Source organism: Macaca thibetana, chromosome 11 (genome assembly GCF_024542745.1).
Source record: "Macaca thibetana thibetana isolate TM-01 chromosome 11, ASM2454274v1, whole genome shotgun sequence".
NCBI classification, from domain to species: domain Eukaryota; kingdom Metazoa; phylum Chordata; class Mammalia; order Primates; family Cercopithecidae; genus Macaca; species Macaca thibetana.
The window spans coordinates 6,954,660-6,982,261 of record NC_065588.1 but is presented as its reverse complement, the minus strand read 5'-3'; the positions used below and the strand labels follow the sequence as shown (position 1 = coordinate 6,982,261).

General features: G+C 56.2%; 5 protein-coding genes across 10 annotated transcripts in view; 1 reads left to right on the top strand and 4 right to left on the bottom strand.

Annotated features, from left to right (window-relative positions):
- The window catches only part of USP5 (ubiquitin specific peptidase 5), a 28,952-nt gene extending 20,109 nt beyond the window's left edge, over positions 1–8,843 (bottom strand). The window contains exon 1 of the mRNA XM_050747401.1: positions 8,840–8,843. The gene's annotated coding sequence lies outside the window, so the exon portion shown is untranslated. The remainder of the gene's footprint in view (positions 1–8,839) is intronic.
- PIANP (PILR alpha associated neural protein) overlaps positions 1–27,602 on the top strand; it is a 259,612-nt gene that overhangs the window by 96,221 nt on the left and 135,789 nt on the right. The window lies entirely within an intron of this gene.
- GNB3 (G protein subunit beta 3) lies at positions 262–7,392 on the bottom strand. 2 transcript variants are annotated; one of them, XM_050747482.1, is made up of 11 exons: positions 7,175–7,392; positions 6,566–6,725; positions 6,256–6,342; positions 5,975–6,013; positions 4,534–4,640; positions 4,373–4,436; positions 4,086–4,248; positions 3,913–3,979; positions 3,628–3,829; positions 1,812–2,028; positions 262–862 (listed from the first exon to the last, which is right to left on the bottom strand). In XM_050747482.1, exons 3-11 carry the CDS (start codon positions 6,310–6,312, stop codon positions 756–758), a joined length of 1,023 nt encoding a protein of 340 aa, XP_050603439.1. In that variant the 5' UTR covers positions 6,313–6,342; positions 6,566–6,725; positions 7,175–7,392; the 3' UTR covers positions 262–755. The 2 variants fall into 2 exon arrangements, with proteins under 2 accessions (XP_050603439.1, XP_050603438.1); XM_050747481.1 differs by having other exon boundaries at positions 6,566–7,392.
- On the bottom strand, positions 7,733–20,413 carry P3H3 (prolyl 3-hydroxylase 3). 2 transcript variants are annotated; one of them, XM_050747402.1, is made up of 15 exons: positions 19,879–20,413; positions 18,807–18,959; positions 18,263–18,464; positions 18,043–18,174; positions 17,461–17,597; positions 16,900–16,989; positions 15,163–15,215; positions 14,998–15,065; positions 14,758–14,882; positions 10,816–10,917; positions 10,328–10,478; positions 10,053–10,170; positions 9,869–9,944; positions 8,435–8,575; positions 7,733–8,279 (listed from the first exon to the last, which is right to left on the bottom strand). In XM_050747402.1, the coding sequence occupies exons 1-15, from the start codon at positions 20,374–20,376 to the stop codon at positions 8,118–8,120; spliced, it is 2,208 nt and encodes a 735-aa protein (XP_050603359.1). In that variant the 5' UTR covers positions 20,377–20,413; the 3' UTR covers positions 7,733–8,117. The 2 variants fall into 2 exon arrangements, with proteins under 2 accessions (XP_050603359.1, XP_050603360.1); XM_050747403.1 differs by lacking the exon at positions 7,733–8,279 and having other exon boundaries at positions 8,492–8,640.
- GPR162 (G protein-coupled receptor 162) lies at positions 21,242–27,081 on the bottom strand. Of its 4 annotated transcripts, XM_050747441.1 has the most exons (6): positions 26,739–27,080; positions 24,900–25,195; positions 23,898–24,542; positions 22,990–23,179; positions 22,314–22,471; positions 21,242–22,015 (listed from the first exon to the last, which is right to left on the bottom strand). In XM_050747441.1, exons 2-6 carry the CDS (start codon positions 24,912–24,914, stop codon positions 21,461–21,463), a joined length of 1,563 nt encoding a protein of 520 aa, XP_050603398.1. In that variant the 5' UTR covers positions 24,915–25,195; positions 26,739–27,080; the 3' UTR covers positions 21,242–21,460. The 4 variants fall into 4 exon arrangements, with proteins under 4 accessions (XP_050603398.1, XP_050603395.1, XP_050603399.1 ...); XM_050747438.1 differs by having other exon boundaries at positions 23,898–25,195; positions 26,739–27,081; XM_050747442.1 differs by lacking the exon at positions 23,898–24,542.

Here is a 27,602-nt window from a genome sequence, read left to right as displayed (position 1 = left end):
TAATCTGATTCCTTCTCAATCTAACCCTCCCGTACAAACACATGGGCACCACAGGCAGGCCATAGCAAACTGCTGCACACACAGTCCCCCAGCCACCTGCTGAATACCTTCTCCCCCTGACCCATCTCAGGCCTCCTCCCATGAGCCCACAAGCTGTCCAGTACCTAGCCTTTATCACAGCACCTGTAACACATTACTGCCCTTAAATGGGACCTGGGTCTTTTGGGAACAGAAGGGAGTGGAAGGCAAACATCACAGATGTACCAGGGTGCTACACTTTATTGCAGTTGTCTTAGGAGAGAAAAAAAGGTAGAAAAAGGAGAAAGCATAAATAAGAAGAGGACCAGGACTCTAGTGGTGCCAGAGCCATAGTCACAGGGCCAAACACCTATACCACCCAGGTCTGGACAAAGGTCGTGGCTCCAGGGGAGGAATCCTAGGGCCTGGGTCCTCAGACTGAAGTCTGCTGGGCCTGCAAAGGGCTGGGGAGGGGCTGGTTGTCCTTGCTCATTAAGGGAGAGGCTCTGAGGACTGTGGGGAGGGAAGGCCATGGGAGGAGATGGGGCAGTTCTTTGCCCCTGTGTCCCTGATGCTTCCTCCCAAAGGCAGAGTCCCCATGCTCCCCAGTGCCCTCAAAGGAGAAAGCTTAGTGGGAATGGCACCTGGAATATAGAAGAGAACACCTGAATGAGATGGGGTCGGGGAGGGGCCGCTGAGCATCTTCACTGCCTTCCGCTTCCCTTTCTCTAGCCTCCTCAGTTCCAGATTTTGAGGAAGCTGTCCCAGGAACCTGTGGCCACAGCCATCCCATCAGCTGTGACTCCCAGGCAGCTGACCCTGTTGTCGTGGCCAGAGAGGATGCCTGAGCAAGAGGGAAAGGAGTCAGCCTGTCTCCAAGCTGATTTGGAAAGCAGTGTGTGCATGTGTGCAAGTGTGTGCGTGTGTGTGTCGGGGGTACATGTGCATGCGTGCGTGTGTGTGCACGTGTGGGTGTGTGTACGTGTGTTTGTGCATGCGTGCCTGAGCACATGCATGCAGGGATCCTAGACTGGGTAGGCTAGGCTCAACCCCTGAAGAAGGCAGAGAGTCTGAAAGAGGATTAGCCGTAGGGCAGGGGGTTCTCTCTCAAGAGCTTTGGTTGGGGGAGGGCTGGGATCAGACAGAGAAAAGCTGGAAGCATCTGTGTACTCTGAAAAAAACTGAGGGCACCTTGACAGGTGCTGGAAAGCAGAAGGCAACCGTTCATCTGATTTCTTTGTTTCCAGATGAAGAAACTGAGGCCCACGGAGGAGTGACTTGTGCAAGGTCACTCAGAGTGAGCAACAGAATTAGGATTCGGATTCTGCCCCTGCCCAGTGTTATTTTCATCAGCACCTGGCCTCTTGATAGAGAAGAAGCCATCCTGTCTGACCAACTTCAGGCTAGTCTTAGATGAGCCCTAGGCAGGAGTCAGGGCCCTCGGGCCACTCTAGATCTTGATTCTGCCTTGATTCCATATTTCCCTGAGGCTGTCTTGCCTCTCAGTGGGTGCCCCTGAAATGCCAGGAACCCAGAACTGACTGGACAGTCATGGTCTACAGATCTAGGGCAGGGAGCAGCCATGGCATTGGGCAGGGGAGAGAGGTTGCTTAGAGCAACTGAGGGAAGACAGTCCTAGTTGGGAGCCAAGGGATACTGGATTCCAGGAGTGGAGTCACCCAGGACAGCAGTAAGAGAGTCCAAAATGGGAGCTGATGGGGGTACAGAATGAGGAGGGAGGGCTGGAGAGGGGCCTTCCAGCTGAGGAAGCCGCAGCCAGGGCTGGCCCTTACCCACACGCTCGGACTTCATGGAGTCCCAGACATTGCAGTTGAAGTCGTCGTAGCCAGCGAACAGCAGGCGGCCACTGAGGGAGAAGGCCACGGACGTGATGCCGCAGATGATGCTCTCATGGGAGAAGCAGATCAGCTCTTGGTCCGCCCGCAGGTCAAACAAGCGGCAGGAAGCATCATCCGAACCCGTACAGATGGCCTCTCCATTGGGGAAGAACTGAGGGCATAGGTGGCAAGTGGGTCAGGGATCAGACCTGGGCAGCCCACAGCCTCTCCCGCCCTCTGGCTCCCACCTGACAGCTCCAGGGCAAGCCGCTGCTCTCAGCCTCTCTGCCTGTCCCTTCCTTGGTTTGGGATGAGAAGCAGCCCTGCCAACACGTACCACGTGCCACTGACTTCCCTATGCCCCTCGCCCGCTCTGCACTATACAGCGCTGCAGGCAGGCATCATTTCCATGTCACAGGCAAGAGCACCAAGGCTTGCCTGCAGTGACCTGGCTAGAAGGGCAGACGGAGGTTGTCCCAAACTCAGACTACACAAGTGGGCTGGATCAGGGTGTGTAAGAACAGGGTCAAGTACAAATGCAAGGCCTGAATCTCATTGCGAGGAAATGTCAGATAAACTCAAACGGAGGGAGAGTCTATAGAAAACTGGTTTGTACTCTTCAAAAATGTCAATGACATAAAAGACAGTTAAAGGTGGGAAAACAGTTCCAGTTTAAAGGTGGTGACGAAAAAGATATGGCAAGGAAATGTCATGCATGTTTCTAGATTGGATCCTGGACAGAAAAAAACCATAGCTATTATGGACATTTTTGAGGCAGTTGGTGAAATTTGAATATAGACTGTAGACTATAGTATTGTGTCAATGTTAAATTTTCTGATTTTAAGAATCATACTGTGATTATGTTACAGAATGGCTTCGTTTTAGGAAGTACTTAAGGGGTAAGGAAACATGATGTCTGCAAACTACTTTTAAAAGACACAGAAAGAAAATGTGTATCTACATCTAAGTGTGTATGTGTGTGTGTATCTATGGCTATTTCTCTACAGAGAGAAAATGATAAAGCAAACGTGACAAAATGGACTGGGCGTGGTGGCTCATGCCTGTAATCCCAATATTTTGGGAGACTGAGGCAGGAGGATCGCTTGAGCTCAGAAGTTCCAGCTCAGCCTGGGCAACAGTGGGAACCCATCTCTACAAAAAAATCAAACATTAGCCAAGCGTGGTCGCACGCACCTGTAGTCCCAGCTACTCAGGAGGCTGTGGTGGGAGGATTGCTTGAACTTTGGAGGTTGAGGCTGCAGTGAGCCATGATCGCACCACTGCATCCAGACTGGGCAACAGTGTGAGACTCTGTCCCCAAAAAAAGAAAGAAAGAAAGGGCTAGGGAAGGCTGGGCACGGTGGCTCACACCTGTAATCCCAGCACTGCACTCTGGGAAGCTGAGGTGGGAAGATCGCCTCAGGTCAAGAGTTCAAGACCAGCCTGGCCAACATGGCAAAACCCCATCTCTACTAAAAATACAAAAATTAGCCAGGCATGGTGGCGCACACATATAATCCCAGCTACTCAGGAGGCTGAGGCAGCAGAATGGCTCCAATCCAGGAGGCAGAGGTTGCAGTGAGTTGAGATTGCGCCACTGCACTCTAGCCTGGGCGACAGAGTGAGACTCTGTCTCAAAAAAAAAAAAAAAAAAAAAAAAGAAAGAAAGGGCTAGAGAAGCTACGGGAGGGGCAGAGGATGTGTATTATATGTGTTGTGGGGAGTGCGGGGGAAGGAGTTGGAGTCAAGCGGGGGCAGGGGGTGCACTCACACAGATGGCGTTGATGTCCGACTCGTGGCCAGTGAAAGTCTGACGGCAGGTCCCCTCTCGCACATCCCAGAGCTTGGCGCTGGCATCACAGGCCCCCGAAATGAAGAGATTGAAGTCAGGAGACACAGCCAGGCTCATGCAGTCACCCGTGTGTCCCACAAATACAGTCTTCTGCTGCCCAGTCTCAATGTCCCACAAGGCACTGCCAAAAGGGAGGGAGACTGTTAGAGAAAGGCCAGGCCAGGCCCACTCCCAAGCCCCAGCACCAACAACGTTCAGCCTCACCACGTGGTGTCCCCCGAGCTGGTCACAATATTGTTGTCATCCAGGAAGCGGCAGCAGGAGAGATAACCTGGAGGTGGTTAGAAGGACAGTGCCCTGGCTGCATAGCCACAGCCCACTGGAAACCCAGGATTCCCTGAACCCCTCAGGAGGGGAGGAGAGGGTCTCTCCCTCACCTGTGTGAGCAGAAAGCTCCCGGCTGACCTTGACATTGCCCTCACGGGATTTGAGGTTGTAGATAGAACACATGTTGTCCAGCCCCCCACATGCCACAAAGTTCCCTGATGGGGCATAGGCACAGGTCATCACCCAGGAGGAGCGCAGTGGGATGGCATGCACCTGCAGGGAGGGTGGTTTGAGCAGAGATGGCACCGGAGCCAAGCTCCCAGCTGGGCAGAGGAGGGTAGGCATAGCGCCCCAGGAAGGATGCGGCGGTGGAGGCTCGGGGAGGCAGGGCTGGTACCTTGTTGGTGGTGTAGCTGTCCCACACGATCAGCTTCCCATCTTGCGAGGCACTTACCAGCAGCCTGGGGAGAGGGCATCCCATATTACACAAGCCTCTCCTTCCCGCCTTCCTCACTCCCGCTCTCCCCCTCCCATTCTCGGTTCCCCCCAAAGCCTCACTTGGAGTCAGTGGCCCAGTGCATGGCATAGATCTTGGCCAGGTGCCCCCTTAACGTCCGCCGTGTCCGCATCTGGACTCGTCCCACCACCTCTAGGCCAGACACCAGCTGCAGAGAGAGGGGCATTGAATATCGGGGTGAGCAGGTTACATGCCCGGATGTCTGTCACTGATCTATACAAGTTCCTGCTCTGTGCCAGGCTCCAGGTCAGGTCCCCCAGCCTTAGAGAAATAAGCCTCTGTCCTGGAGTGTCTTAGACTGATGTGGGAAAGAGATGCATGCATGGCCAGGGGTGTGCTGCTAAGTGTTTAACAAGCACCTCTCCAGTGTTGGTGAGGAAGGTGGGAAGGTGATTTCCATGATATGAATCTTGCACATTGACCAATTTCAAGCTGCCAATGTGAGGTCATTGGAAACAGATTTGGGAAGAGATGCACACGGTTGGCTCTTCCAAGCTGAGAGGAGCCTGCCGTCACCTACCACTGCAGCAGGGCTAGCTTTTTAACTGGGTGCCTGGGGCATCACCGTTACCCTGAACTGCACCTCCGGAAATTTGTGGTACTATGCCCCTTGAGCTCTAACCAGATTTTAGACTTAGGCTGGGGGTCCACAGTGAACAGACTTGATTTGCCATCACTTACTTTGTTATCTTTTTTTAGAAAAATTAAAAACAATTTTTTTATATGAAGATGAGATCTCACTATGTTGCCCAGGCTGGTCTCAGACTCCTGAGCATAAGCGATCCTTCCACGTCAGTCTCCCAAAGTGCTGGGATTACAGGCGTGAACCACTACGCCCGGCCTGCTTTGTTATCTTGGGCAAGTTACTTCACCTCCCTGAGTCTGTTTACTCAAGGTGTAGAATGAGGCTTATCATAGCACCTACCTTACAGAGATATCATGAAATTAAATGAAATTAGGTATTTATGCAGCTTAACCCAGTATCTGGCTCATAAAAAGTCTTCACTGTTAACATATTTAATCCAATCTAAGATGCATCACTAAGAATAGAAGATGCTGCCAATTCTAATTGAAACGATGATCCATTGTTGAATGCATCTTGATTTCAGAGATGTCAAAATGTGAAGAAATGTGCATCTTAGAATTAATAAAATACAGTAGAGAACACCAGCAATTAGAGTCTACAAGGGCTTTATCATTTACAAAGTACTATCGCCTCTTCATCTTCAAGGCCCTGGGAGGGGGCTGTGGTGACTCTTGTCCTATGGACAAGAATAGGAACCGTGTCTGCATCTTTCCCATCCAATATGGTGCCTGGCTCAGAGCAGGTCCCACTAAATGTTGGCTGAATGAATTAATTAATGGGTTTCCTCACTCCAAGGACAGGCTGTACTAATGCTCGGAGCAACGGGCTATTGCAGCTCAGGGAGCTCCCTTCCCCTCCCCCAATGCCCTGCCTTAGGCGGGGACAGGGGGTCTTACCTCTGCCAGAGTAACGTCAGCACAGGCTTTCCTGGCATCCTGCAGGGAAAGCAGACATCAGGGGAGCAAGGGCAAGGTGGGGGTGGTGGGTGCATGGGCCTTCAAGGCAGGTTGGGCTTGGGGCACTGGGGCTTGGGGGTCTCAAATATGCAAGCCAAGTTTAGAAAGTCCCTGGTCACTTCTAGTCACTCAAGAGCAAACCCAGTCCCCTCCCCCTGAGCCACACTCCCTCATGTCCCCAGCTCTTTTCTGGGGCCCCAGTGGGAGGGCTCTGGAGTTACTGCAATCTGCTTCTTGAGCTGCTCCGCTTCCTGACGCAGTTGCTCCATCTCCCCCATGGCTGACAGGTCGAGGGGTAGCTCTGGCTCCTGCCAGGAACATGGGGTCCGTGTTGAGGAACCCCCACCAGGCTGTGCTTCTGCCCTTCATGCCCACACCAGACTCCAAGACACAGGGCAATGCCTGGGTGGCTGCACCCCCTCCCCAGCTAGGCTCTCCAAGTTTGGGGTCCTTTGCCTCCAGCCCCAGCCTGCCTGAGCCCTGCCTGCGCCCCAGCCCAGGAGAGCAGAGCCCAGGCCAGCTCCCTCTTACTTGGGCTCTGGCTGGACCTCGGCCGGGTTTCCAGCTCCGGTTCCTGGGAGCCTCCTTACTCCCTCAGCTGCGACGCTTGCGCCCGCCCGTCACCTGCCCAGGCTCTGCTGCCAGAGGAGCTGGCCTGGCCTGGCTCCGACCGGCGGGGGGTTGGGGGGGCCTGACAGGGAAGGGTAGAGCCAACCACAACGTCAGGCAAATGAAATCAGCTGGCAGGGGTGGGGGGAAGAGGACAGGGAGGGAGAGAGGTGTGTGGCTTCCAGAGACTTGGGCCCAGCCTGGAGGAGGGGTGGGGGCGGGATGTGGGGCCGTAGAGAGGAGCAGCCCCCACCACAAGCCCTGAGAGGGGAGGGGGGTGAAGGGGCGCTTCCCTGGTCAGTCTCTGCAGGCAGAGATAAGAGCATCAGGCCCCATGGGATTAGAGCAAAGCTGTGAGTAGATTAAGGGTTGGGGTTTGGGAGGGGTGCAAAGGAGCAGAAGCAACTACAGCTCCAGTGGCCACCCCGGTCCGGGCCCCCATCTGTGGTGATAATCTCAGCAGTCAGGGCCACTTAGCAAGCAGGCCAGAAGGCGGGATATAAGGGTGATAGATGGCCCCGTTGTCAGTACCTCAAACTGTGCTCCTTAGCTCAGGGTGGTGGGGAAGAGGGTTTGGTGAGTATGGGAGGGTACAGGCAGGAGCTGAGATTAGAAAGGACTGATCTGGATAATCCTTCTTCTCGACAAACCCCAACCAGCTGCCTCTGGGTCTGATCCTGTGGGGGGAGAAAGGTACAGGGGACCCACAGAGAACGATGGACAGGTCTGCCCCTGTTGTGGGTGGGCAAGGGAAGCCCCGCACCCTGCTGCCAGGCTGCGGCCTCGCCCCCTCCTTGCCCTCTTGCGCTGTGAAAGCAGGAGTCAGAGAGAAAGCAGGCGGCCCTAAGTCTCAGCAAAAGCTCCGAGAGGGAAGACAGGGCTTAGACTTGGAGGCCTAAGGAGCAGCTGCCAGGGGCTTGGGTCATTTGCATGAGGGGAGCAGGTGGCTGAGATTTCCCTGACAAATCACAGGCTCCAGGGGCCCCGCCTCTGGGAGGCCCAAAGACACCTGTCTCCTCCCAGGCCAGCCAGAGCCACCCCCACCTCCAGCTATCACGGAATCTGTGATACACTCGACTGGCCCCTGGCTGAGGGATCTTCATGACCTTTATTGCACAGAGTGGGAGAGAGCAGCAGGGTTATGCCCCCAACCCCACCATCCTCTTCATGTAAAGCATCAGCCTCCTCCCCTGCCATTTCCGTTCAGGGAGACACAGTGTTCCCCATCTGTCCGGGGCTGCAGGTCCGGCAGCTGGGCCCAGTCCCAGCTCCCCAGCCCTGGTGAGCTCCAGGCTACCCTGTGCATTGTCCTCTGAGTCCAGGCCCTTGTGGGTCCCCAAGATGGTGGGGGTGCAGGGACAGAGAGCTTGCTGTTCTGCTCCTGATGTCACGCAGGGGCTTTCTGTGGGTCCTGGCATCAAGATGGCCTTGCACAAGTCAAGTGGCCCCATCCTCAAGGAGCTGGCTCAGCCACTCACAGCTCCTCCCGAACCCGAGGTGCCTTTCCAGCCTTGTCTTGGACCCTCTGGTGCCTGCGGCTAGGGGGCTCTGGGGAAGGGTCTTTGCTGGGCATTTCTTCCTCTTCCTCCTCCTCCTCCTCTGACTCCTGCAGCAGTTCTTGGGCTTCTATCCACTCCTGGGGTTGGGGAGGAGAATGTGGCCAGTTCCCTGCACCCACCTTCCCTGGGCCAGCTCAGCCCCTGCCCCTCACCGACTGTGAGCCTTCTCAGGGGTGCCTGCCCACCCTTCACGCACCAGGAGAACCACATCCCTTCCTACCCCACTCCTTACCTGCTCCCTGTGCTCAGGTGCCCATGTGTGCCACAGCGCCAGGGCACAGCGCCGTCCCCGAGTCACGGCCCACACCCCATGGGGATTCTCCCCACCGGAGCTGAAGGCTACAAGGCGTCCGCAGCGAGGACGCACCCGAGCCTGGGGGGATGAGGGCAGGTTCAGCTCCAGGGACCGGCTCTCTCAGAGAACTTGGCCCTCACTCCCTAGAGCAGGATGGGGACAGGGCCACAGAGAGGGTCAGCCCTCTCGCTATCACTTCCCACTCCTTAATTCAGGGACTAGCTTGGGGCGAATGGGAAATCAGCTTCAACTTGCAGAGCAAAAATGCCAGATTAAGGCAAGAGGAGTTGGAAACCAAAGGAAAAAGGGGTCTCCACGGAGGGTCTCCTGTTGGTTCCTGACCCCCGGTACCCTGATTTTTCCAACTCAGCCCTTTGAACCCAGGATGTGAAGCAATCTGGGGGCGGGCATGCAGTACTAGACTCTGTGTAGAAGGGGATATGGATATTGGAGCCATTTTCACACCCCACACCCAGATGAAAAATCACTGCCCCTCTCCTCCTACCCAATCCTGGCCCCTGGCATCTAGAAATTTCCCACTTAAAAGTCATTAATTGCTTATTTTTACCAGGCACTGCCTCATTCTTTTAGGTACATTACCTAAATTACTTCCTACAATGACCCTTTAAAATAGGTACTATTGCCCAGGCGAGGTGGCTCACGCCTGTAATCCCAGCACTTTGGGAGGCTGAGGCGGGCAGATCACGAGGTCAGGAGATCGAAACCATCCTGGCTAACACGGTGAAACCCCGTCTCTGCTAAAAATACAAAAAATTAGCCAGGCGTGGTGGCAGACGCCTGTAGTCCCAGCTACTTGGGAGGATGAGGCAGGAGAACGGCATGAACCCGGGAGGCGGAGCTTGCAGTGAGCCAAGATCGCGCCACTGCACTCCAGCCTGGGTGACAGAGCGAGACTCCGTCTCAAAAAAAAAAAAAAAAAAGAAAAATAGGTACTATTATTATCACCTCAATTTAGGAAACTAAACCTCAGAAAGGTTAAGAATGTGAGCCCCAGTCGAGGTGGCCCTGGTATCTGTGCGCCAGCCACTGTGCTCATCTCACTGCAAAGAGGAAGGACTATTTCAAGTTCCCCAAATCCCTAGAATAGGGCCATGGAGTCCTGGAGGCACCTGCAAGCTGTGCTTCATTCACCCTTCTTTAGGAGGTGAGACGAATAGTGATGGCAGGGTTGGGGGGCCCACCTGCAGACCTAGCTACGGAGGAAGCAGCGGGAGGGCTGGGGAGGCAGGGAAGTGAAAGGGTTAAAAGCACTGGCCATTTCCCTGCATTTGCCTCTGGAACCTTCTGTTTTGAATCCTGACCCCACAGCTGGGCCCTCTGTCACACCGTCACACCCCCCACTCCACGCACCGTGACAGTGAGGGCGTTGGGCTCCGTGAAGAACAGGTCCCCACCCTGGAAGTCATCGTTGAGGTAGAGGAGTCCACTGCGGAGGGAAAAAGGCAAGACGCAGTGAGACCCCAACCCAGGCCCAGGCCAGCAGTGGGATGACCTTTGTCTGCCCACCTGCCTGACCCCTAGAGGGGCTGCCCACCTGTAGTCCCGATAGGTGTAGGCTGGGGGCTCCCGCCAGCACTCTCCTGTGTCGGGGTCCAGGACGCAGTTGTCTGCGTGCACTGGGTGACTCAGGTCCATGCGCTGCTCTTGCTCTCCTAGGACACAAAGGGGTCTGGGGCTACCTCTGTGCCCCTGTGCCCATCTGCCACCCTGTGGGCTCATGCCATGCACATCCACCCTGGGGCTCTTGGGGGCAGTGTCCTGGGGGCAGGGCCTGAGCTTGGAGAAGAGCAGTGGGGGTCCCTGTCATACCTTCTATGGCGCTGCGGCACACCAGGTGGGTGAAGGACAGATGCAGGGGCCGTTCCGGGGAGAAGTAGGCCTGGGTCAAGGTCCGCACCCGCTCGCTCACCTCCAGAAGCAGCTTAGCCCCCTGACTGCCCACTGTCCCAGCCCGGGCCAGCTGCAGGCAGCGAAAGGCAGCACAGAAACGGAGGAAGGCAATGGGAAGGTGGTCTCAGCCCTAGCTCCTGCCCATCTCTGCTGCTCTCCACCGGAGGTTTGGAGTCTCTCAGCATGCAGCTCTGTCCATCAGCCCAAACTGCTCCTTCTGTCTTTCCATGACAACAACCCCGGCCCCAGCTCTCAGAACATCCCTTTTCTCCATGCTGGGTCCTATCAGGTAGTCTCGGTCCCAAGAAAGCTCCTTCACAAAAGCCCAGGCCCTGGGGCCCGGCTTCCTGCACAGCCTCTCCTCCAGGTCTGGGCATCAGACGGATCCAGGTACCTCCTGTGCTCACCTGTGCAGCCTTAAGCACTGTGAGCCCCTCGAAGCGTTCATGGGGGGTGTGAGGGGAGCGGCGACCACGATAGCCAGACCTGGCTCCAGCCCCAGCTGCATCCTAAATAGGGAGGAGTTTACCGTGGTGTCACTCCCCCAGCCCCTCACTGTCTGCAGGGCTGCAAGACCCTCCCTCCGGCCCTCCCGCTCTCCAGAAGAAGCTAGATGCTCCCACAGTTCTGTTGCGGCTCCTCTTCCTGAATGCTGCTCCTTCCCAGAGAGTGCCCCCCGCCACGGCTGGCCGACTGTCCCTCTCTGGTACAGGCTGGAATCCTGCTTACCAAGGGGACTGTGGACAGAACTCGGGAGAGCTTCCTACAGCAGTAAGGGGGCCTCTGAGAGGGTAGGGACAGCTGGGAAAGTGGGGCAGAGCTGGGAACTAGGCAGGAAGGGCTTGATCATTAATCCCTGATGAGCCAAGAATAGAGGAGTCTCTCAGGAAACAGGACCCTAACAGGAAGTTCCACAGTTAGGCCAGGTCCCGGCAGGAAGCTGACTGGCGGTAGGGCGACAGCATCAGCGGGCTATCCCTCTCTGACCTCTTCCCACCTGACATTCTCTCGGGGAAACTGTGGACTCCGTGGCTCCCCCACTCCTTGATACTGAGTCACAATTACCCAGCCACCTATGTGACCAGTCTCACTACCTGGAGGTCTCCTAATATTTGGATGTCTACACTGGAATCATTCCCTTTTCTGACACCCATTTTTTTTTTTTTTTTTTTTTTTTGAGACCAGTTTGTTCTGTAGCCCGGGCTGGAGTGCAGTGGCCGGATCTCAGCTCACAAATCTGCCTTCCTGAGTAGACTACAGGCGCCCGCCACCTCGCCCGGCTAGTTTTTTGTATTTTTAGTAGAGATGGGGTTTCACCGTGTTAGCCAGGATGGTCTCGATCCCCTGACCTCATCCGCCCGTCTCGGCCTCCCAAAGTGCTGGGATTACAGGCTTGAGCCACCGTGCCCGGCCTTTTTTTTTTGGTCCACTTTTTGAATCTGTTTAAGCACCACTATCTAGTTACCCCTGCATACAAATCTCACTTCTGAGAGACACCGAGTCACCCAAGCCATCTAACCTGGGTTTTTTGTTTTTTGCTTTTGAGACCGGGTCTTGCTCTATCACCCAGGCTGGGGTGCAGTGGCGCGATCATAGCTCACTGCAATCTCCACCTCCCAGGCTCCAGAGATCCTTCCAAGTAGGTGGGAGAATATAGGTGCATAGGCCCAGCTAATTTTTTGTATTTTTTGTAGAGACGGGGTTTTACCACAATGCTCAGGCTGGTCTGGAACTCCTGAGCTCAAGCCATCCACCCGCCTCAGCCTCCTGAAGTGCTGGGATTACAGGTGTGAGCCACCTCGCCAGCCAACAGTGGCACTTGTCAATTAGTCCGTTCTCGCGGTCTTTTCTCCTGCTGCATTCTACGCACTGCCACTAGAGGGATCTACCACTTCTACAGGTTACTCCAGACCCTGCACTTGGAGGTTCTACAGGAATGCAAAAGTCAACTGCTCCTAAAATCCTTCAGTAGCTGTCTACCATACACAGATAAAGTCCAAACTCCTTGGGAGGCCACAGAAGACCCTCACTGTCCCTGGGCCTTCATGTCTGGGCTCTCTCCCTCTTCCCTATACTGCCTCTTGGTAACATACATCCTGATGATTCTATGTTCTTTGTTTTTGTTTTTTTTTTTTTTTTTTTTTTTTTTTTGAGACGGAGTCTCACGCTGTTGCCCAGGCTGGAGTGCAGTGGCGCGATCTCGGCTCACTGCAAGCTCCGCCTCCCGGGTTCCCGCCATTCTCCTGCCTCAGCCTCCTGAGTAGCTGGAACTACAGGCGCCCGCCACCGCGCCCGGCTAATTTTTTGTATTTTTAGTAGAGACGGGGTTTCACTGTGGTCTCGATCTCCTGACCTTGTGATCCGCCCGCCTCAGCCTCCCAAAGTGCTGGGATTACAGGCTTGAGCCACCGCGCCCGGCCTGATTCTATGTTCTTAATTAATTAATTTTTTTTTTTAATTTATTTTTCGAGATGGAGTTTTGCTCTTGTTGACCAGGCTGGAGTGCAATGGCGGGATCTCGGCTCACTGCAACCTCTGCCTCCTGGGTTCAAGTGATTCTCCTGCCTCAGCCTCCCCAGTAGTTGGGATTATAGGCACCTGCCACCATGCCCACTAATTTTTTTTGTATTTTTAGTAGAGACCGGGTTTCACCATGCTGGCCAAGTTGGTCTTGAACTTCTGACCTCAAGTGATCCACCTGCCTTGACCTCCCAAAGTGCTGGGATTACAGGCATGAGCCACCACACCCAGCCAGTGATGATTCTATGTTCTAAGAGCTTTACCATGTGCTAACTCATTTAATCCTCACAACACTATGACAAAAACACTATTATTATCCCCATTTTATAGATGAGCAAACTAGGTTCAGAGATATTAAAATAAATTGCCCAAGATCACACAGGTAATGACTATTGGAGCTGGCCCTGCTCTCACCCCTGTGCTTGACTGCAGTTCCCAGAATGCACCTTGCTCTTGTCCCTCTTAGACTGATTCCACGCCCCCATCACCTGGTTAACTTATCCTTAAGACTGAGCTCAAACACCACCTCTCCAGCAAGCCTTCTGTAACTGCGCATTTCAGCACTTCTATCTGGATGAGTACATTTTTTTTTTTTTTTTTTTTTTTTTTTTTTTTTTTTTTTTTTTTTTTTTTTGAGACGGAGTCTTGCTCTGTAGCCCGGGCTGGAGTGCAGTGGCCGGATCTCAGCTCACTGCAAGCTCCGCCTCCCGGGTTTGCGCCATTCTCCTGCCTCAGCCTCCTGAGTAGCTGGGACTACAGGCGCCCGCCACCTCGCCCGGCTAGTTTTTTGTATTTTTAGTAGAGACGGGGTTTCACCGTGTTAGCCAGGATGGTCTCGATCTCCTGACCTCGTGATCCGCCCGTCTCGGCCTCCCAAAGTGCTGGGATTACAGGCTTGAGCCACCGCGCCCGGCCCATTTTTTTTTTTTCTTTTGAGACAGAGTTTCGCTCTTGCTGCCCAGGCTGGAGTGCAATGGCACAATAACAGCTCACCACAACCTCCACCTCTCAGGTTCAAGCGCTTCTCCTGCCTCAGCCTCCCAAGTAGCTGGGATTACAGGCATGTGCCACTATGCCTGGCTAATTTTTTTGTATTTTTAGTAGAGATGGGGTTTCTCGTATTGGTCAGGCTGGTCTCGAACTCCCGGCCTCAGGTGATCCACCCGCCTCAGCCTCCCAAAGTGCTGGGATTACAGGCATGAGCCACCGCACCCAGCCCAAGTACATACTTCTTTTACCAAACTTACCACCTGCTTATATTATGTATTTCCTTGTCTGTTTCCACCTCTACACTGGAGCTCCCAAAGGGCGGAGTCTATAATCATCTTCCTCTCCCTAGAACCTAGCAGTTTCTGGGGTACAGCAGCTACTCAATGAGTATGTTACTGAATGAGCACTAACCTGAGATAAGGGTTGAAGCTTCATAAATGGTAGCCTCAACCTGGTGAGTATGAGTCATTCAGCCCAAACTAGAAGGAGGGAAAGAAAGGCCTGCGTGTCTGCTGAGCCATCAGTCAAGCCAGTAACTAAACTCTTGGCTAACCAAGCAATCCTTACCTGCACACTCATCCATTTTTATGCCTTTGTGGTTTTTGTTTTGTTCTTCCTATCAATTTCTAGCAAAATTCGTAAAATTTGTAAAGAACATCCACCTGTGTCAGCTAAATTAAGACACGAAGGAACTTATCCGCAGCTGAGAGGCAGTGGTAAGCACAGTCCCGGTTGGATAATCAGGACAGGCAGAACGAGGGGGGCAGGCCAAGAGCAAGGGAACAGGCAGCTGTACCCAAGGGTCTTGAACGAGCTGATGAACTTGCAGGTCTTCCTACCTTAGCCAGCTGCAGCAGCACCCCACACTCGGCTGGGGTGAGCAGCCCATCCAACACCGCTCGCTCCGACCCATTCAGCTGCCTGGAATCCTGGGTCAAGGTCACACCCTCCAGGAGAAGGACATCTGCCAGGGAAAAGACAGAGCAGAGGTGGCTGAGCAACCCCTAAGGGCAGGCAGAGCAGTAGCTGGCAGCCCCCAGACCCTCCAGGCTCCTGTCTCCTCCCTCCCAGGAACTCACCCTTCCAGTAGGTCAAGGGCTTTGGCTTCGGGGGCTCATGGTCCCAAGGCCTCTTCTCTTGATCCTCTCTCAGGGGTGAGAGATGTGCTCAGTGGGTGCACAGGACAGTCCAGACCCAGCCTCCCAGCTCAGGCCGAGTGCCTCCCACCACAGGGCATCTCCTACCTGAGCTTTTCTCTAAGTGCCTCAGGGATGAGAGCTGCAGGGGTCCAGGGGTCCTGTGACAGTCCAGAAAAGCATCATCATCCACCAAGATCAGACCCTGGGATCCCTGACATTAGAGCTGAAATATCTCGTTAAGGTCCTCCTGTTTCCAGAGAGGGAGACGGAGGTAGGAAGAGCCTGAGAATCAATGTCAGGCGCCCTGGGCAGTGGACCAAACTCTGTAACAAGTACAACTATAACTCCTATAGCACTTACTATCTATCGGCTGGGGGCTATTCTAAGAGCTTCATTCATGGAAATTGAATTTCTCCTTTAAAGTTCACAATAGTCTCATGAAACAGACAATATTAAAGTGCTCATTTTGTCATTGAGAGCCCTGAAATATGGAGAAGTAAAGTAACATGCTCAAGATCACACAGCTAGAAGTGACAGAGTTACTTTTTTGTTTGGTGGTTTTTTTTTTTTTTTTTTGAGACAGAGTCTCACACTGTCGCCCAGGCTGGAGTGCTATGGTGCGATCTCGGCTCACTGCAACCTCTGCCTCCCGGGTTCAAGTGATTCTCTTGCCTCAGTCTCCCAAGAAGCTGGGATCATAGGCACCCGCCACCACGCCTGGCTAATTTTTTGTATTTTCAGTAGAGACAGAGTTTCACTATGTTGGCCAGGCTGATCTTGAATTCCTGACCAAGGCCCACTTCAGCCTCCCAAAGCAGAGTCAGGTTTTAAACTAGCCTCAGGCCAGGTGCAGTGGCTCACGCCTGTAATCCCAATACTTTGGGGGGCCGAGGCAGGTGGATCACCTGAAGTCAGGAATTCAAGACTAGCCTGGCCGACATGGTGAAACCCCGTCTCTACTAAAAATACAAAAATTAGCCAGGGAAGGTGGTGGGCACCTGTAATCCCAGCTACTCGGGAGGCTGAGGCAGAAGAATCACTTGAACCTGGGAGGTGGAGGTTGCAGTGAGCCAAGATCGCACCATTGCCCTCCAGCCTGGGTGACAGAGCGAGATTCTGTCTCCAAAAATTAAAATTAAAATTAAAAAATTAGCTTCAGAGTTCTCACTTTTAACCAGTGGTTCTCAAGCAGGATACTTCTGCCCCCCAGGGGTCAATTAAGCAAAGTCTGGAAACATCATTGATTGTCATGACTCAGGGGCTGTCAATGTGCTATTGATCTCTACTGGGTAGAGACCAGGGAAGCTGTTGAATACCCTCCAAGGCATAGGACAGGCCCTGCCCTCTGCCCCAACAAAGCATTATCCAAAATGTCAGATCCAAAATATCAGTAGTGCCAGGAAGACTGAGAACGCCTGCTTTATGCCCTAGTCCTAGCCACAGATAACCTCTGCCCCGCAGTTTCCTCTCATAACTACAAGAAGAGAAATAAAAGCAGCAGTAACAGAGCTTTCTATGTTGTTATCAAATGATGTGGTTTCAACAACCCTGTGACAACCCTGTGAAATAGATGTGATTATTCCAACTTACAGGTAAGGAAGTTGAGGCAGAGGCAAGTTGAAGTTCAGAGATGTTTGGGGCAGAGGAGGACTGACACTTAGGCCTGTGTGACCCCAAAGCTGCCCTAAGGACAGGCACACTGTCTCTGTCCCCGTAAAACTGGGATGGCAGACTCTTCTCCAAGCCTCATGGTGGAAAAGTGGAAAACTCTGTTGCAAACCAAAGTGCCATCCCTCCTGGGAGTGCGGAGGGGTGGGATGGGACAGAAGCAGAATGACTCACAGGATCCTTGAAGCTGGTCCCCAGGTGCTCCATGGCATAGTAGAGCTGCCTCTTCTCCCCCAGGGATCGGAGGATGAAGCGTTGGATGTCCTGAGGGTGAGATGATGAGCAGTGAAGCGGGGCTGAAGGAGGGCAGGGAAACCCAGGCTCTAGGGCACTGCCTGGGTGCTCCATGCTCCCTGAACCTGGCACCATGCCCCCGGTTCCTCCGTTCAACGTTCCCCCTCAGCAGCTTCAGAGCGTCTGGGCTCAAACTGGAAAGGGTGTAGGGGGTGGGAGTGTGTGTGAGTGTGTGGGGGTGTGTGTGCATGAGCTCGGGGGTTGGTGGCAGGCAGGAGTGAGGTAAAGGCAAGAGAGATGGGACTGAGGGCTGGAATCGGAACTCCAGGCTGCCGTGGGGAGCAGGGAGTGGAGATGGAAGTCGGATGCTGGACTTGGAGTCCTCTGGGTGACTAGAATGCCTGGCTAAGAGGTCAGCAGGGGGTGGGGGTCCAGGTTACTTCTCAGGTCTATTTGTTTGATTTGGGGCTACCTCCCAGGTACGTGTGGAGAGGGGGTTACCTCTCTGGGTCCGAGGCCAGGTCTCGGCTCTCCCAGCTGGGTCTGGTACTGGTTCAGAGCCCTCTTGGCAGCCTCATCATCCGGGTAGAAGAGCAGGACACTCAGGACATTTTCTATAGCCTGGGACAGATTGCCCACTGGAGAGGGAGTGACAAGGTCAGGGGTCAGGGGATAAAGACTTAGAGCACATTCATCCTTGGGGCAGAGGCAGTGCTGGAGAAGGTGGTCTCCAGAGGCCAGCCGGCCAACTCCAAGAGCCCCCCTCCCACTGGCAGACAAGTTCAACTGCCGGTTCTTTCAAACGCTGGTGCAAACATACCTTAGCTGGAGATTTCAAAGAAGAGCAAGAGGGAGGAAAATAAAGGAAGGTGAGAAGCAGCAAGGCAGAAGGAAGCCCATCTCCTGAGCTTGTCACAGGCGCCAAAGGAGAGCAAATTAGAGTCCTTGTGAAGTGATGGTTCCCATGGAGCCCTGACAGTGAAACTACAAATCCAGAGACAGATGGGAGGGATAGAGAGATGGAGCTCAGGATAGCAGCAGAGGCAAATCTTCACTCCGCGTTTCCACCCTTCCCAAACTGACCCTGAGCATGGGCCTCATGTAGCCGCCTCAGCTGGCTGGGAAGGAAGTCTGGGACAGGGAAGCTGCGACCAGGGCGTGTGGCTGTTTCCCCTACACAGCGTTGCCGGCACTGCAGGACCTGAATCCAGTGTCCTGCAGAGGAGACCCATGAGCCATTCAGCTTGTTCATGCCCCTCCCTGGGCACCGACCCACCCCCCACACACACTCCCAGCCCCGTACTTGCAATGGCCTCATAGAGGCCCCCCTGGCTCCCAGCCTCATCCTCCTCTTCTTCAGCCCCCTCCTGCTCCTCAGGCCCCTGGCAGTCAGCACGGCAGCTCTCCATCTGGGCCAGGCTCCCCTGCAGGGCCTCCTCTAGCCTGGGCAGTGCCAGTCCTGCCTCCTGGCGCTCCAGTAGCTCCAGGCCGGTGTCATAGGCTGCCTGTTGGGGAAGGGAGCAGTCACCTGAGATCCAGGGGGTTGCCAAACTGGGAGGTAGAGAGGAGAGCGGTGTTGGTCTCATTTGGGGCAAGGACTCCATGTCCCTCTTCACCATGGAGAAGAATTAAGGATGGGCCTCAGAATCATAATGTTGGAACATCAGACTTCAGCGATCATCCAGGAAGGAAACGAAGTCCTAGAGAAGGACTCCCCACCAGGGTCGCTGAGGATCATTACCCCATCTCCGTACGCTGAAGCAGCACAATGCAGCAGTTTAGTGAGGCCTGTGTATCCAGCCAGGAAAAGGCTGGGGGCAAGACAGGGGTGGTGCTGGGGGTCTCACCCAGTGTGGCGGCGTCTCCAGGTCCCGGAAGCTCTGGGGCTGAACTCCCGACATTCGTCTGTACTTAGCCATGTCCTCTCGCATCTGCAGGTGCATAGGGTTTGCTACAAAGAAGGTGTGTGCTGCGGCGGCTGCCAGATCCAGCTTCTTCAACTGAGGAGGCGGAGGGAGGAGGGCATCAGAGCCCTGGGATGGAGGTCACACCTCTGCTCCCTGGTCGGCCTCCCCACCCTACCCCAGACACACACTCTGGGTGCCCAAGAGCCTCATGGAAGACTGGCCAATAAGAACCGCCCACCGCCCAAATTGCAGACCCCCTAGAAGCCAGAACATTGGGACTCTCAGAAGGCTGACACCGAAGGAAAGGGGGTCTAAAGACGTAGGAGTTGGGTGGGACCTGGGCCTCAGGACTTCAGGCCCTCAATTTGGGAGACCAGGTGGAAGTGATGGGCTTAAGTGAGGTGGGGAAGCGGGGGAGACCTCAGCGACCAGCAAAACCCGCAGGTCTCTAGGACCCTGAGCTGAGGTGAGTGCAACCGGCGCCCCGCTTCCCCAGCCACGTAGGCAACTGCTGCGGTACCGGCGGCTGCGGCGTGCTGTCCCCTCCCCGCCCGCAGAGGTCTGGCCTCGGAGGCCTCCAACCTTGCCTCCGTCTGCTCCTTCCTTTCCGAAGCTACCTCCTGCCCCAAGCGAAGGTTCACACTCACCACCACCCCCGACACACACACACCCACGCACACTTCCCGTCCGACAGCCGGTTTCGCCCCCACCGCCTCCGCTTCATTCCTAGGAAGAGGCGGCCCTGTCCCTCCATCTTCGATCTGCTCCCGACCCGCCTCACGACCTCCCCGCCCCATTCCCACTCTGCTCGCACTCCCCCTCGGCTGCTCTTCCGCGATCTCAACAGGTCCTCGCGGTCGCTTAGCCAGCTCCAAAGCAGAGGCCGGCGGTACGCCCCCCAGCCCCGTCCGGGGTCCGGGCAACAGCATTCCGCCTACTACTGGGCATCGTAAAGTAGGACAGCGTCGTGGTGAGGGCTGGGACCCTCGGAGCTGCCCGGCCCGCTCCCCACCTGGTAATAGGCCCTCTGCAGGTAGTTGTAGGGCTCCCGACGGCGGAAGGCGTCCCGGAGCGTGCTCCCCACGCGAAGCCGCGCCGCGCCCCCGGGGCCCAGCCTCCGTGCTGCGCACTGGGTCAGGCAGTCTGCGCGGCGGAGCGCTGCACGGAGGAGCTGTCGCTCCCAGGACCCCTGCGTGGGTCCCGGCCCGGAGTCGGGCTCCGGGGCCCCGAGAAGCACGGCGGGGAGCGCGGCGCCCGGCTCGGCCGCGCAGCTCGCCCCGCAATCCAGCCGCACCCGGCCCAGCGCCGCCTGGCTCCGCAGCGCCTCCCGCAGCAGCGCCACGGCCGGCGCCCAAGCCCCGGCCGCGTAGGCGCGCAGCCCGTCCGCGTAGAGCAAGTCGGGAGCCTGCGGGGGCGCTCCCGGGGACAGCTGGGCCAGGCCGGGGGGCTCAGGGGACCCCGGGGGAGGCAGCAGCAGCAGTAACAGCAGCGGCCGGAGGAGCCGGAGCATGATGTCGGAGCCGCCGGCCGCCGAGGGGAAATGCGGGAGCCGAGAGGGAGGGAGAGGAAAGGGGGGAAGGGGGAGGGAGGGGAAGGAAGGAGAGGTGGAGAGGCGGAGGGAGAGGGAGAAGGAATGAGGGAGGCCGAGAGAGAGAGATGGGGCTGAGACCCGATGGTGGGAGAGGCCCATGTGAAAGATGGAGAAAGAAGAATGCCGAGTGGAGAAAGCTGATCTAGTGTGGAACGAGAGGGAGAAACTGGGAGGAGGGGGGCAAAAGGCGGGAACTGGAGCAGGCCTGGGCATCCATGGAGGACCAGCGGTGACTTCAGCCCCTGAGGTCTGGAGGTAACTGCTGGGGCAGTGTTCCCTCCACACACACGCTTCTGGGTCCAGAAAAAGGACTGTGGACGCGGACCCCCGCTCCTCCCCCTCCCCCCTCCCCACACACACTCATCCACCCTTACACTCCTTTGGAGAAAGAGCTTTAAAATGCAGCAGGGAGGAGGTGTCCAGGCCCGGGACACTACGTCAGCCCCAAACCCTTTTCTGCCCATAAAGTGAGCCCCTGGATGGATTTGGGGTTAGAAGGAGAGTTGGGCACTGGGACTGGAGCCACGCTCTAAAATCACCTCAACAAATCTGAACAGAGATCCTTCACACCCCAAACCAACAAAGACATGTGTGTCCTCAAGCCCTGCCCCCAGCAGGATATGCTCCTCCCAGCCTTCCCTGTGCGAGGCTGCCTGGTGGAGCGTGTGATCTTTTCTCCACGTGTCCTTCTATGCCTCTGTCTGCTGCCCCTGCTCTGTCGTGTCCTCTGTGAGCCTCTCCACCCTCCAAGCCCCTTTCCATCGCAGTACACTGGACGCTGAGGTTTCCATGGCAACATTTCAGACTTTAATACATATTGCTAGGGGTGATGGAAGGTGAGTAGGGCATCTGGTCACTTGGATGGGAGAGAGCAGGGCCTTCTGAGCCCCAAATCTAGCGCCCATCTCCCCAGAGTCTGGAGGCAGCTGCCCTACTCTCAGGGCCAGAATGAGGTGTTACTCACTCAGGCTTCCTCCTCTGAGTTCAGCAGGCCTGCTTGGGCTCACAGGGTCAGCTGGGGAAAGATAGGGTTGCCTGGGCCCCAGGATCCTCCCCAAGCCCTTGCACTTTCTTCGGCCCCCGTCAGGGAGCAGCGTCTCCCTGCACTTAGTCCCAAAGGAAGTCCAACGGCTCTGCTCTCAGGGGACCCAAGGGAGAGTCGGCGGGGTGAGAGGCCCAGTGGCCGGGGCCGACGAGGAGAGTGCCCTGGTGAGGCAGTCGGAGAAGGCAGAGGTGTCTCATCGATGAAGGTGGTGATCTCCTCCCGGAAGAAGCCAGGGCCCCGTGGGGGTCCCCCACCTGACCCCAGAACCCCACTCTCCAAGAATTGGCGAAGGCTGGCCAGCCCCCCACCACCTTCAGCCTCCTCCTCGTCCGCCTCATCCTCCAACCTGTGTCTTTGTCCCAGGTACTCAGGAGGACCCCCGAGGGCCCGGCTTTGGGCTGGGAGGACCCGGATGTCATCAGAGGATGACCACTTGTGCAGGAAGGAGCCTGGTTCCCGAGGGGTAGAGAAGATGTTTGTCTCATCATGGGACAGACGCCGGGATAGGGGGACCTGGGAAGAGGAGCGGGTAAGACCTGAAGGTGCTGCAGGGACAGAGGCAGAGGAACCAAGTGGGGACTCCAGAAGATGGTGCCACCTTCTTAACCTTCTTCAAAACGTTTGCTCCGGTGGGCAAACCTGGCCCCACGAGATCTGAAGGGATGCCTCTCTTACTATAGTTTTCTTTCACCCAGCTTTATGGTGCCCTGAAAGCCAGGGCTAGGGAAGAGGGGATTGGGGTGCATAACAGACACTGGAGAAAAGTGATGAGGGGCACCAAGGGTAGGAGGTGTATCCCCCAGTTCCATACCTGTAAGTAGTGGACTCTCTCAAGAGGAGGGAAGAGCATGTGCCTTCCAGGCAGCAGCTTCACCTGGGCGGGGTCCCGGCTCCCTGGTCCTGTAGCTCCATTGGCATCAAAGCGAACTTTGCAAACTCTGCCCTCTGCATAGTCATCACAGCCCCCATCTAGGAGAGAAAATGGGCAGAGCAGTTACAGGCAGGGAATGCCTACCACCCCCGACCACTGCCTTGATAAGCTCCCAGAGACCCCTTTAGTTCCCATTAGCCTGTATGTGTCAAGAGGACAGTGAGAGTAGCTAGCATTTGCTGTGTTCAGTGCTAAATCCTGAGTGGAGTGCTTCATACATATAGATGAAGTTATTGAAACAATTACATGCCCTCCCCCAAGAGCCATCCCTATGGCTGGGGGCCTCTCTCAGGAAGCTCAGGTTCCCCATAGTGCCAGAGCTGGGTAGTGTGGACTTCTGGAGGGGAGCCTAGGCCCGGTGAAGGGAGCCCTGAGTGCTGCAGGAAGCAGTAAGTGGACAGCAAGGTGCCTGCTTAGGGAAAGGGGAGCCCAGGGTGGTGCAGGTTCTGTCCAGTAGGGGGCACTCCAGGGCAGCCCATCCTCTGACTGAGAAGGAAGGGCAGGAAAGGGAATAGATAGATGTCCAGGAAAGCCAAAGCCCAGCCCCTCTTCTGACCGTCATCTCCATCCTCCTCAGACATGATGGCCACGCATTGCTCCCACACTGTGCGCACGTCGGCGCGGTAGCGCTCGCAGGACCAGATGAAGGAGGGCAGCAGCAGCGTCTGTGCCATGGAGCACCACAGCACAGCCAGCACCATCCAGGGGGGCGCCGAGTCCGACTTGAGAGAGAAAAAGCTCACCACCTGGGGAAGGGTGGGAGTGGGCTGGGTCAGGGCCAGAGCTGAGGAGCCCACCTGAACCCCATATCCTAGTGCAGCTGGTGGGCAAGACGTCAGAAGTAATGCCTGATCCCTGTGATCCAACAGAGGTGAAGCCGGAGGTGGAGATGGAGTGAACAGAGGGAAGGAACTGACTCAGAGGAAGGTAGGGGAGAGTGCTGGAGGCAAAGCCCTGCGGTCAGGAGGGAGAGGAACAGAGGTGGACCAGGAAGCGTAGAGACAGAGAGGAACCCAGGAACAGTGACTAGATGGGGTGGTGGGGTGAGCCCTGTGGGGTTTCCACCCAAGACTGCTCAGAGACCATGTGGCATCCAGAGGGAAGGAGGGAATGGAGAGTGGAGCCCAGCAGCTGGATGAGAGGTCTGCGGCTGAACTGTGGAGCTGCAGGATGGATGACGGAGCTGGAGGACAGGTAGTGGAACTGAAGGACGGTGATGGAGCTGAGGAGTGGGAACTGAAGCAGATGCTGGAGCTGGGGTAGACAGGGTAGTGGGAACTAAAAGTCAGATGATCAAGATGGGGGCCACAAATGGAGTGGGGGATGGACAGAGGAGAGGAAGATGGATGATGGAACTAGAGGAGAGATGACGGAGCTGCTGTATGGCTGATGAAGTTGGAGGTCAGGTGATGATGCTGGGGCCTGGATATTGGGGAGAACAGGTGGGGAGGACCCCGATCTCACCAAGATGGGCACCCCTGTGAGTGAGTCATAGAGAAAGACGATGGCGCTGACCAAGTTGGTGACCTGCAGGGATGTCTTGGCAGACTCCGAGCCATCCAGCGAGGACCGCCGCTTCCCTCGGGCATCCTCCACCACAATGGCTGGCACCTCAAAAGCTGGCCGGGTACCCAAGCCCCCTGGCCCACCCGCTTTGGTCCCCCCACCGCCCCCCACTCTCCGGGCCTGCCGAGCCCTCCTGGGCCGGGCCCACAGTGTCTGGTAGAAGGTGATGGCCACACAGACCAGCCCCATGACAATGCCCCCAAGTAGCAAGAGGCTGAAGCAAACACCAAAGCCGAGGCCGATCTTGGAGACTATGAACTGGCAGCCGCGGGCATAGTAGCGCTCGCCGTTGTTGTGCCAGCCAATGGAGGGCAGTGTGGAGAGGATGAAGCTGACCATCCAGATGCCCACGACGGCATGCAGCGCCTGCTTCTTGGCGTTGCTGAGGCGGTAGTTGACTGGCCAGCGCACCATCCACATGCGATGGTAGGAGAGCGAGGCGACCGTGAAGCAGGTGGCCAGGGCCAGGGTGTAGTAGGTGGACACGAAGACCTTGCAGATACTCTCGTTCCAGTCATAGTCGGAGGAAGCCTGACGCCGCAACTGTACCACAGCAAAGGTGGTGAGGGGCACAGCTGCCATGAGTATGTGTGTGCCCGCTAGGAAGCACAGCAGCAGCTCCAGTGGCTTGTGCTTCTGCTGCTTGGCCGAGATGCTGAGGATGATCCAGGCATTGGCCAGCAGCGCCAGGAGCCCACAGGCCAGCCAGGACAATGCATTGGAGTGCAGGGAGGCCTCCTCTGCCCTGGCCCCGCCCCGAGCCATCCTATCCTCAGCCCCCCACCCCCTTGAGCTCCGTGGGGGTGGGGGCTAGGTCTCACCCAGGAGCCCCACTCACAAACATGCCCATGATCCCCACAATCCTCGCCCTGTCAGCAGGCAGGCTGCCCCCAGGCTCACCCCAGTGCTCAGCATTGCATGATCGACCCAGCTGAGGGCAGATGTGGAGGGCAGGGGAGGAGACTGAGGGTCAGCAGAGGCAGTCCTCAGCTTTCATACTGGGCGGGGCCTTCCTTAAGCATCCCTGCAATTGATGGGGCAGGCAAGCTGGCTACTTTCCCAACTGTGAGGCTGGCTGGGGGGTTCTGGGCCCCATGATGGGACGTCCGGGTCTCTTTTTCCTCTGGTTCTTGACTACTCAGGAATCTTCTGGATGCCCCAGGGATTTGGGGGTGGGGCTCAGCCCCCTGGACAGGCTGCAAGGGAAAGATGAGATGTGGGAGGGAGAGGGCAAAGGTCTATAACCAGCCTCCTGTGCCCCCTTTCTTGAAACTATAGGGATAACTGATTACTAGGGCCCTGAGGGTCATTCAGAACATTCCTTTGCCTTAAATCAGACAGCTAAACACCCCGCACAGATGAGAGCCCCGCTCTTCCAGACCTCTAGGGAAGAGGGTATTCCCACCTCCCTGTCTCCTTTAGCCCTTTCTCCTCCCGCTGGAACTCCCGGGTTCCTTCTTAGAACATCCCCTGCTCAGCACTACTCCACCCCTATCTTCAAGTCCCTAAATGTCTCTTCAGAACTACTGATGGGAGACACATGACTGGTTTCCTCTTGAGGGTTCACAGTGAACGGGGATATGGCATTACAGCCTTCCTCCCCTACCTGCCGGTCTCCTGGATGCGGGGGTCTTGGTGCTTAGCCCCTACTTCCCCAAACCTGGATGATCACCCTCCAGCTCCCCAGATCTGGGAAAATGGGAGAAAGGAGTCTGGGACCGAAGGGGGTGCTAGGGAACCTGAAGGCGGGGAAACCGCTGACATCAGAAGCATCCAGAAATGGAAAGAGGGGGAACTAGGGAGAAGGAGGAGAGTTTGAGCAGAAGAGAAAGAGGGGGCAAAGTGGTAGTATCTGAAAATAGCAGGAAAAGCTCAAACCCCCTGGAGAGGAGGCTTTGGAGGGAGGAGGGACTGGAGGAGGAAGGGAGGGAGGGAGCAGTGAATAGGAAGCTGAGAAGAAAAGCCAAATGTTCAATAAGGTGCTGACTCCCGCGGGGAGACCTTGACTCTTCCTCCCTGGCCCAGAGCCTCAGTTTCCCTCTGATGGGAGGAAGGATGGTCCCAGTTTTAGTGCGTGATGCTGAGCTTCAGTGAGCCCTGGGAAGGGGGTAAGGGAATCGGGTGAAACCCTGAACAGAGTGAGGCTGTAAGGAAGCACATAATGGCTTTAGGGTAAGTGGGGTAAAATGGGGCACAGCAGTGAAAGGGTCTGTTTCCCATGGAAGCAGCTCAGACCCTTGCTTTCCCCAAGAGGTCCTGGTCCACCCCCACCCTTGGCTTCCCTCCGGAGCCCAGTACACCCTAGTTGCCATGACAATGGCCAGCCAGAGGGAGGTGGAGGGACTTGGCCACAAGCAGTCCCCAGTGTCCTCTCCTACAGCCCTGGACCCCTTCCCACCCACCTCTACCCAGGCCCAGCTGGTGGGCTCAGGACGAAAGAGATAGGAAGTCAGAGAGGGAAGGAGGCAGGAAAGATGTGAAGGACAGAGAGAGGGAGGTGAAGGACAGGGAGAGATCAGAGGAAGGTGGGAAGGGGGATCTGGGAGGTTCCCTGGCCGACGGGGTCCCTCGCCCTTTGGGGTGAAGGGGTAAGGTCAGGCGGCTCCTCCCTCCTGTCCCCCTCCAGGTTCTCCAGGGCAGAAACAGCAGGTGGCTGGGAGGAGGGGTGGCCTAGGGGAGAGGAGGCAGCCTTGGGGGGAAAGGGAGGCAACACGGGGGTTGGGGCAGGGGTCGTCTTACCTCTGGCTGCGCCCAGCACTGCCATGGAGACCGCACTCCCGACGCGGCTCTCTCAGGCTCGCGCTGCCTGCCGGCTCCAGCTCACCCGCCCTCCTCCCTCCTTCCCTCTCTCCCTCCCTCCCTTCCCCCGGGCCTCCCTCCTCCCCCTCAGTCCCGGCCTCCCTGGCTCAGCCTGCGGCTCACTCAGTCTCTGCCCCTCTCACTCTCCAGGACCCTCTCTCCCACGGTCATCCTGCCAGTGAGCCCAGGCGAGGGGGACTGCAGGACAGCTTTGTGGGGTGGGGGGCGGGAAACGAGTGTAGGGTGGGGAACTGGACGGTGGTGACTAGGGGAGGAGGGGCAAGGAAGGCGCCGAGAGGGAGGCGGGTGAGGAGGATGGCTGGGAACCGGCTTCATTGGTGAAATGGTTCATGTCCTGCCCCCACCCCTTCCCGTTTTCAACACGAACACAAGCTCCAAGAGGCAGCTGGTGTTGTTGGGGACTGAGGAGCTAGCTGTTCGGGGAGGAGGAAGCGTGTGTCACTGTGTATATCTGTGTGAGGGCTGGGCCTTGAGTTTGGGAGTGAGGGGGCTTGTGGTGCAAGCTGGGGCTGCTTGTGGAGTTGAGGGTGGGTGTGCACAAGCTAAAAGGATGTGGGCGCATGCATGCACACAGACACACACACACTGCTTCCTCCTCCTGGAACACAAACACACATGTTGGGGATACAATTTGCACACACATGTTACAGTTTCTCACAGTCCTTTTTCTCTGCCACACACATACACCAGGAGAGCTCACGCAACCCTGAGTCCCTCCCCCACAGTATATCACACACGTGTAATTACAGAGTCTCAGCCTCACACACACACAGGCCCACACAG

Bases quoted from the DNA above. Each gene is read 5' to 3' on its own strand.
- P3H3 (XM_050747402.1), bottom strand. From the start codon at position 20,376: ATGCTCCGGCTCCTCCGGCCGCTGCTGTTACTGCTGCTGCTGCCTCCC. The intron at 16,990-17,460 runs GTAACCCCCTCT...TCTCACCCTCAG, and splicing joins CTGGCCTCGGACCCAGAGAG to GACATCCAACGCTTCATCCT. The intron at 10,918-14,757 runs GTAGGAAGACCT...CTCCCTATTTAG, and splicing joins TGCTGCTGCAGCTGGCTAAG to GATGCAGCTGGGGCTGGAGC.
- GPR162 (XM_050747438.1), bottom strand. From the start codon at position 24,764: ATGGCTCGGGGCGGGGCCAGGGCAGAGGAGGCCTCCCTGCACTCCAAT. The intron at 22,472-22,989 runs GTCAGAAGAGGG...TTTCTCTCCTAG, and splicing joins TGAGGAGGATGGAGATGACG to ATGGGGGCTGTGATGACTAT. The intron at 22,016-22,313 runs GTATGGAACTGG...TCCTCTTCCCAG, and splicing joins AGAGAGTCCACTACTTACAG to GTCCCCCTATCCCGGCGTCT.
- GNB3 (XM_050747481.1), bottom strand. From the start codon at position 6,312: ATGGGGGAGATGGAGCAACTGCGTCAGGAAGCGGAGCAGCTCAAGAAG. The intron at 6,014-6,255 runs GTAACTCCAGAG...CTTTCCCTGCAG, and splicing joins AGCTCAAGAAGCAGATTGCA to GATGCCAGGAAAGCCTGTGC. The intron at 4,437-4,533 runs GTGAGGCTTTGG...CCCTCTCCCCAG, and splicing joins CACTGGGCCACTGACTCCAA to GCTGCTGGTAAGTGCCTCGC.